This window comes from Cyrtonyx montezumae, unplaced genomic scaffold (genome assembly GCF_038088225.1).
Source record: "Cyrtonyx montezumae isolate F1298 unplaced genomic scaffold, pur_monq_1.0 scaffold_3, whole genome shotgun sequence".
In the NCBI taxonomy this organism is placed as follows: domain Eukaryota; kingdom Metazoa; phylum Chordata; class Aves; order Galliformes; family Odontophoridae; genus Cyrtonyx; species Cyrtonyx montezumae.
Window position 1 is genome coordinate 16,727,144 of NW_027072034.1, and position 9,038 is coordinate 16,736,181.

At 46.5% G+C, this 9,038-nt stretch overlaps 1 protein-coding gene across 1 annotated transcript; it reads right to left on the bottom strand.

Moving 5' to 3' along the window:
* Nucleotides 1–1,121: 1,121 nt before the first annotated feature.
* On the bottom strand, nucleotides 1,122–3,827 carry SLITRK1 (SLIT and NTRK like family member 1). Its single transcript, XM_065742656.1, has one exon. The coding sequence runs from the start codon at nucleotides 3,728–3,730 to the stop codon at nucleotides 1,652–1,654; it is 2,079 nt and encodes a 692-aa protein (XP_065598728.1). The 5' UTR covers nucleotides 3,731–3,827; the 3' UTR covers nucleotides 1,122–1,651.
* Between the last annotated feature and the right edge of the window lie 5,211 nt (nucleotides 3,828–9,038).

Here is a 9,038-nt window from a genome sequence, read left to right on the forward strand (position 1 = left end):
ATATATCTGCAGTGTGTGCAGCAGAGGCAGTGGCAGCAGCAGCAACAGCAGCAGTGAGAGATTCACAGTATTAATAAAGGGATTCACTGCCGCATTACGAGAGAGAGAGAGAGGAAGGGGGGCAGGGTGGATGGGGGTTAAGGGAGGCAAGAAACTTCTGTGTGTTATTTACATTGGGGAAGAGTGTTTGTGACACTGCCTGTGAATGAATGAGGGAGAGGAAGAGAGGGAGAGAGGAAATCAGGGGGGCTGGAAGTGGGGAGGTGGAGGGAGAAACACAGAGCACTGAAAGGAAGCTCTGTCCCCTAAACCCAAATAACCCACTTGCAAGAAGTGATGCTGGAAAAATGGTAAGGACCCGAAGTTGAAAACATTTTCACTTTAATACTGAAAAAATATGCCATTATAAAACCTCAGATAGAATTAGTAAGCTTCACTTGCTTCCTCAGTTCTAATTTCCCTAAGTTATAGTAAGATTTACAACAGCACAGAATTTTCTACCATTAAACTTTGCAGCCTAAGCACAGGAGTGACATTAATTGGTCATGCTTAACTGCCTTGGATTTTTTTTTTTTTTTGAATGTTTACACTGTTACCATAATAGAAATCAAGGGTACTAATTTTTACATTCAAATGGAAAGGCAATACTTAATATGTATACTGAAAAGAAAGAGAGAGAAAATAAAACCAAAGCCTCCCCTCCCTCCCTGCCCCTCCTGAGTAAAAAAAAAAACAAAACAAAAAAACCCTAAAAACTCACCATCAAGAAAGAAAATATCTCCCAAGAAAGTGATTCCCACCTCAAAAAAGAAAACAAAAACAAAAACAAACAAAAAAAGCAACAACAAAAAACGCAAATGAGAATATTCATGCAACCATGTCTTAAATAAAACCTTTACTTTTTTTTTCTTCCACGGTAAAAGTACGATCTCTACTGCCTATTGATCACACAAAAAATGGCGAAATGGCACTTTTATTATTATACTGTATTTCTTATATAGAAGGTTTGATACGAAGGGACTTATCAGGTAAGAGGGATGATGGTGTGAACTAGACGCTGCTTCCAGTCGTGGGCTGGAGCGTCCCTGGGGTGCGTTGTATCCATGCGAGCCATGCAGCAGTTGTTCTTTTTTTTTTTTTTTTTTTTTTTTCATTTGTCTGGTTTGGAGTCAGAGTCATTTATTTACATTACATTCATGCCTTCGTGCAACTTTCTACTCCTGCTTTGTCTGGAGGAGGCTGACAGCAGCCTTTCCTCTGCCCCCCTCCTCTTCCTGGCCTCTCAAGAGAGGGGTCCATCCAAAAAGGAAGAGGGCAAAAAAGCAAAACAACCCCCAACACAACAGAACAAAGGCCCAACAAAACCAAGAGCAATGATTTGTCCTGCTGGAACCGAAGGAAGCATGTCCTCACTTGTCCATTGCCATCCCGGCAGCTCTCGGTAGGGGGATGTGCCCCTCCACCAGGCTCCCCCCACACATACCAAGCATGGCTCTTGCTCTGGGGGCCACGGGAAAGTGCGCCCGTGTTTTTCGTTTCTCACAAAGGATAGCTGAGGTGTAGAGCTGTCCCTGCTGGCATTTGTCTCCCCATCATTGAGAGAGTACAGGGTCAGGCCCAGGTAGCAGCCACCCCCACCCCACCCACCTCCTCAGTCTGACAGGGAGTGGGAACCGCAGTCATAAACCCTGTGGGCCCCGTCGGTGCTGTAGGGTCCGTTGTGCCAATAGGATGAGTCGCAGACTGTCTGCAAGGAGTTGATCTCAGATGCAGATGAGTTGGCGTCCCTCCTCTTGGATCGTTTTCTGTTCCTCAGGATGAACACCAGCATGCCAACCACCGTGAAAGCAGAGGTCACAAAAACCAGCAGCAGCCCTGGCACTAGCACCGAAATGGAGACCCGGCTGGTCTCCAAGTAGGAGTTGGAGTGAGTACCTGTCTCTGCAACCCCAGTGCTGTTTTTGTTGGTAGAACTTAAGGTGGGTGATATTTTTAGCTGAGGGCAAATCACATCATTGGAGAGGGACTCAAAATCCTCCTTGAAGAAATCTTCTGGAGACTCGCACCTCAGGTCGCTCATAATCACCTTGGGGCGCAGCATTTCCGCCCACTGTTTGAAAGGCACGATAGGGCAAGTACAGTCCCACGGGTTGCCGTGCAGGTCAATCTGGGTGATGGAGGTGAGCTGGTCCAGCACACCTGCCACTGGGAGGTACATGAAATAATTGTTGTGTATGCTGAGTTTAGAAAGTGAGACCCCGGCGAACACGTCAACTGGGAGAGACCTCAATAGGTTGTTGTTGAGGATGAGGACTCTGAGTTTGGGCATTGCATTGAAGGTGCCAGGCATGATCAGCTGGATCCCATTAAATTCCACATTCAGATACTCCAAGTTTTGCAGCCCAGTGAATTTCTCCCGGGATAGGGTGTCTAAGTAGTTGCTATCCATGTACAGCCATCGGAGATCAAAAAGGTTCTTGAAGGTGTTGTTCTCAACGGTGGCTATGTTGTTGTTTCCCAAATCAAGTAAATTAAGTTTTCGGTAATCCAGAAAGTGGGATTTCCTGATGGTGTGTATTTTGTTGTCTCTCAGAAATAGCTCCTGCACATTGGATGGCTTAGGCTTCAAATCCACCAGGCTGCTTACATTCCTGTCATTGCAATTAACCTTTAAGCCCGAGCCAGGGATCTGATCACAGCTGCAGATGTGAGGACAGGACAAGGTAGCTGGTTGCTTGCTCTTCACACTAACAGTTGACACAGCAGCAGTGGGTCTAGTTTTGATTTGCCAGTTGACAGGAATCTTTGTACCTCCGTTTGGACCAGATCCTGGTGTAGCAGGGTCTTCTTTGCCATGTATTTTAAAAGGGGTTGGAATGGGACCAGGATCACAGGTTTCTTCTTCGGCAGGGGGAGCAGCTAGACTAGAATCCACTCTGTTCTTTTTGCACAGCTCTTGCTCTGTGGTCTCATTTAAATCTTTGCCCTGCAACCTAGTGGGAGCTTCACAAATCACTCTGCCGATCAAAGCATTTTTGGGTATGTTTTCCAGCCATTCCTTCAACGACAGCAGATCACAAGTACAGTCCCAGGGGTTATCCTCTAGCAGGATTTCGGCGATGCCTGGAATCTGCTCCAGAACCTCCTCGTAAGGCAAGGTTTTAAGACGATTTCCCCGGAGGTCGAGGTGGGTGATCGGCACATACTGAAACACGTTGGGGGGCAAGGTACTGATGAGATTGTCATTTAAAATCAGCACCTCTAGTTTGTTTAAGTCCCTAAATGCTCCCGGGTCAATATCCCGCAATAGATTAAAATCTGCCTGGAGGTATTCCAGATCATCCAGCCCCAGGAAAGTCTGCTTCCTGAACGATTTGATCTTGTTGTTGTTTATGTGCAAGCGTTTCACCAGCTGCAGCCCCAGGAAAGCCCCAGGAACAATCTCATGCAAACCATTGTTTTCCATGTGCAAACTGACTGCATTGTAAAAGTTAGCAAACTCATTAGGGAAAAGTCGAGTCAGGGAATTTCCATGCAGGAATAAATGGTAAAACTGGGAAGTTGGGGCGGTGAAATGTTGCAGGCTGGTAAATCCCTTTTTCTCACAGTCTACGTGCAAATCCCCTTCTATCTCGTTGCAGGCACAGATCTTCTCTTTGCAAACGTCCCCTGTAACGTTTCCAGCAGCAAAACAAAGAGACGTCTCCAGCAACAGAATCCAAAGCAGCATTTTTAAACCGAGCAATTCATTCCCGATCTCATCACAAAGTAACAGCAACCATCCTCCTCACACGGAAAGCAATTCCAGTTCATTCAATATGAAATGTCCAAACCACCACCAAAGGGGGAAAAAATGTGGGGAGGGGGAGCAGGGAGGGTCGGCGGAGGGGTGTGGGGGGGGGCTCTTTCTTTTCTCCTCTCTCTCCCCCCCCCCCACATACATCTGCAGCAGCCCAGATTCCAGTCAATAATTATATCCACAAACTCTCCAGGCACGTACTGCAAGGCACGCAAAAAAAAAAAAAAAAAAAGAAAAAAAAAAAAGAAAAAGAAGTGGAAGGAAAAAAAAATTCCCTCTCCTCGATTCCACCCTCCCTCACGCTTCCCGGGGAGCTGAACGGAGGTCTACGGGCCGGGTTAGCTCACCGGCACGGGAACGGTGCTAGCCGCCAGCAAGCCGCTGCATGGTCGAGAGGAGCGAGGCGGAGCGCGCAGCGGTGCCCGCGGAGGATGCCGCCGTGCGCGGCTCCGCGCCGGACTGACCTTGCCGCGCTGCCGCGGAGCCGCGCTCCTCGCCCGCCGCCCGCCGGGCGCTGTCCAGCGCCCCGGTGCTGAAAGCGCGCCCCAGCCTAGGCGCTGCCCGCCGAGCCCCCGGCGCTGCGCGGCGACTGCCCCCGCTGCGGAGCGCTGCTGCCCATGATGCCGGCGGCGGGAGCTGCCGCGGGGCCGCCCGCCCCGCACGCCCGCCCGCCCGCGCCTCGCCTCGCCCCGCCGGCCGCGCTGCCTTCCCTCCTCGCTCTCTCTTCTTTCCTTTTTCTTCCGCTGCCGCCGAGTCGCACGCTCGCACACACTCACATGCACGCAGAGGGAGAGTTGCTAAGAGGCTCTGCTCGTTTCAACCTGGTGCACTCTGAAAGATCTGACACCCTCTGCTGAGCTGCAGTGGCAAAAATCCATCTGCTGAGGGAATGCTGGATAAAAAAAAAAAAAAAAAAGAAATCAATCCACGTACACTGCAAGCGTTAAAAATGTTGGCATTGAAAGCTGCCGATCTATTTAGATGTTTTTTTCTTTAACAGATTATTTAATTTATTTCGTTCCTTTTAAGATGGAAAGTTTTGCGTCGCCGTCCCGCACCTCCCCCCCCCCCACCTCTCGACCAGTTCCCTGTTGCCCCCATCCACACGGACATACCTGCACAAGCAGGCGAGGAAGATGTGTTTGCCTTATTGTATTTCCCAATGGCTTGAGCAGAATTAGTGTCAGAGTGTCAAGCGAGTAGCAATTTGAGGTAATTATTCTGCACGCCATTTTTATCTTTGCTTTAAATCCATTCCTTCCTCCCCTGCAATCTACAGTATTTCATGCTGAGTTTAGTCTCCTGTTGGCATTCCCTTTACAGTGCAGAACCGTGGATACTTGCATTATATATACATATATATATATAAAATTCAGATGATCACAGAGAATAAAAGGGGTAGGGAGGAAGGGATTGCTGCACTGCTAGCAATTCTCAGTACCTACAGAGTGCAGAGTCTCCCTTAAGGAGAGGAGGAGGGTGGTGAAACTGACAGCTGTGCATTTTGACATTCTTATCTACATACATATAAATCTAGGTAACCGCATATGTGCATGCATGGCTATTTCCCTAGGGACGCTCTAAATACCCGCACCGTGGAAGCACAACGGCTGCTCCCCACCCCCACTCCCACCACCACCCCCCGCCGCCCTTCCCTCCCACTCTTCTGACAAAAGAGATTACACAGCGGAAAAAATCGGTGCCTGGCCTTACAGACGGGAGCCAAGCACACAAAAGTTTCTGCATCATTTGGACGGGTTTCAGATGCCTGCGAGAGGAGGACCAGTTGCACCTCTGGTGGTGCGAGTTAAAAACGGAGTTCCCCCCATCGTCGGCAAACAGCGACTAGGAGGAGGAGGAGGAGGAGGAGGAGGAGGAGGAGGAGGACGGAGCTGGCGAGGCAGCTCGGCCGATGCCTCCCGCAGCCCGGCCGGAGTGCCGGTGAACTTTGCGGCGTGCAGGGAAAGGGGGAGAAGTCAATGCGGGGATGGGGTGGAAGAGGAAATAACCCTCTTTATAGGGGAAGCCAGGGAAACATGTGCATCCCGCACCCCTGCTCCCGGCGGCATGCTAATTTGGTCAAAGCTTTTTTCCCCGGCTGCCGCTTCCAAGTGAATTAGACATCCTGCGACGATGATCTTATCAAATTAATGTAATTAGACTGCAGACAAGTTACAACCGTTGCTGTGGCCATTTCGAGTCCCCAGGATGAAGGTTTGCCCTTTTTGGTGGTTGCGGTAGGCAAGGATTGCAGAGGGAGAGAGGAAGCTGGGGGCGGGAATGGGATAGGAGAGGGAAAACAGACAAAAAAAAAAAGGGAGAGAAACAGAGAAATTCTGGCGTCCGCCCAATAAAATACAAACGGCCCAGAAGAGATAAAATGCCACCGAGAGAGAAAGCACCACAGTAAATATATTAGTGGTTTCATTAGGAGAAAAAAGAGGGGAAGGAAACTTGGCGCCACGTTGAGGCGCATTAATTCATTTCTCCTGTCGCCGTCTTTGACTTTGTCTCTCGGTGCATGCCGGGGGTGGGAGGGCTCGAGCTGCCTGCGAACCTTCCGTGAATCAAGAATTGCTGAGTCCAAGTGCAGGGGCAGCCGGAGGCAGGACAGCCCCCAGCTAAGCCCCCGGACGGAGGTGTAAAGGAGCGAGAGTGGGAACAGGGTTGGAGTAGGGGACCCATTCATCCGGTGTCAGCAGCAGTGAACCGATCTCCGTGAGTAAAAGCACGGGGGAGGAAGCGCTGAGATGCTGGAGCCTGGTGAATGCTTATTGGGATGTGGGGCAGGAGGACTGAAGATCTTGTTGTACTCCTGCTCGAGAATAAAGCTTCTTAGCATTTTTACTTTTGCGTTATTAAAATTGCTCAGGCACCGTAAAAACAATCAAAATGCAACCAGAGGAGCTGAAAGTTAACGAGATATTAAATAAATAAATATGAATATATATATAAAAAAAACCAAAAAAGAGTAAAGAGACAACGACCTGCTGTCAAAGCATGAAGGACAAATAGCCTGCTTCTTCCAAGGGATCTGCTGAGAGGTAGGAACTAGTGAGAGACAAACAAATGGAATTTCAAAGTGGAAAAAGAAGGTAAAAAAATTGCTAGAAGATGTAACAATCTTTATGCGTAATACATAATTTCCAAGAGAAAGTATTTAGGTATGAAACCTGTTACACATGCAGCTGTGTACTTTGGAACTGTAAAGACCTATATATGTTATGTATCTTTTGGAATACATCAGCCATGTAAAAGTGAGCATCTAGAAGAAGATTGGGGAGGAAGAAAAAGGGCATAATCCATTTCATAATTGATACCTTAAGCTTTGGTTCTTTAAGTCAAATTCACGGGAAAGGTGTGTCTGGCAGTGAAATCAGTCTGTCATTGTTCAGTGCCATAATCCCAAATTTCCACATTTCTTCATCTTCTTGAATTAAGCATGGAAACCTGTATCTGTGGAGAAAAGCTATGCCTCTAAATATTTTAGGGAAATATCTTCTCCTACATCAGGTTGCTCAGGATTTCACAAGCTAGGATGTTTTACTCTTCTATTTAGATAGTGTTGTAAAGTGAGAGATCCTGCAACACTGAAGGGCCAATGAATCTGAGTCTTTAAAATTCAGTATAAGCATCTCATTAAAAAAAAAAAAAAAAAGAAATCACACAGGTTGAACAACCAGAGCTCACATTATCCTCTCCAAATTATCCAGTGGATTAGAAAGGGGAAAGAGCACACAAGGACAGTTCTATCTTCCTTGACTCCCTTCCTTATCTGATGCCTTTCACCTCCTGCTTCCCTTTGCAGCTTCTAGAAATCTACAGCAGTAAGCTTCCCACTTACACATTTCTTCAGGGATTAAAGTCCTGTACTTAGCCAAACATACACAAATTGACTCGGGCATCACAGTTGCCTTCTGAATAGGAATGTTTTAACTCCAAACATAGGAAATGTCTTCAAATAAGCAAATGTACAGGGTTGCATTTACATTTTCATAGCTGGTAGTCTTTCATCTCCCTGTTGTTATGACTATCCAGTAGTAACATTGTAACATTGATTAAGAGTTTATTTATACTATATGGAACCACGTTAAAAAACTATCTGCCTCATCTAATACTGAAGATTTTTCAGAGCAGGACCCAGAGCATCTGTAAAGTATCTACAGAACAAAAATTATTACTGTAGATAACCTGCTTGCAGTATTTTCATATGTAATCACAGAATTGTAGGGGTTAGAAAGGATCTCTGGAGATCATCTAATCCAACCTTCCTGCAAAAGCGGGTTCTCAAAGTAAACTGCACAGGAAAGCATTCTGGTGGGTTTTGAATATCTCCAGACAAGGAGACTCCACAATGACTCTGGGAAGTTTGTTCCAATAATGTTCCGTGTACTTGTTCCATGGGAGATGTAAACACGTTGTAATACACATACATGCACACACACATATGTATATATATGTATATATGCACCTACTACATATTATGACAGATGCAGAAAATAGAAAAGTCATAGGATCATTATTTCATTTGATATGGCTTATATTCAGACTTTGGCTCTGTTGAGAGGTAATTTTGATGCAGGTGCAGGCCCTTAGAAACTGTTCCCCTGATGACTTTAGACAAGCTCAGATCATTTGGTTTTTACTAAGGGTAGTGATACATTCACCAGATGGAGCTTTGCAAAATGAAGCAGTAGTGGATGAAAAAAAAGGAAGAAAGAAAAGAAAGTTGGAGAAGTAGTTTGCCTGGTTCCATCTAGTGGGTAGGAGACTGGCTCAACATTAGAAAATCAAAATTCTCTATCTTCTGTGCTGTATGAGAATTCCAGCCCACATGTTCCTCTTTTTTGGCTCATACCCTCAACCATCAGGCTACCAGCCCTCTTGCTGCAGCTGTTCTACTTTACAAGAAACATTTTAAGATTTCATTGAATCAGAGAAAGGCAGCAGGGGAGCATGAGTTTACAGCCTACTGCTCAGACTATACACTGGATTGCACAGAGCCCGGGGAAGACTTGCTTACTTTTTGCTTCCATACAGGACTCAGCTTGACCAAATTGACTTCACATCAGATGTTTAGACTGTGGAGCCTGTAGTAAGATCCATAGACTTTCATTCTCCACTAAACATATTTGTCAGTCCTTGCAGTAATTTTATGTTGGAAATGTTGGCTTGAATAGGTCATAGTGTTACTCTTAAAAGCTTCAAACACTAGGAGTTAGATAAATGAATAGGTGCC

Excerpts from the sequence above, each read along its gene's own strand:
- SLITRK1 (XM_065742656.1), bottom strand. The coding sequence starts at position 3,730 with ATGCTGCTTTGGATTCTGTTGCTGGAGACGTCTCTTTGTTTTGCTGCT.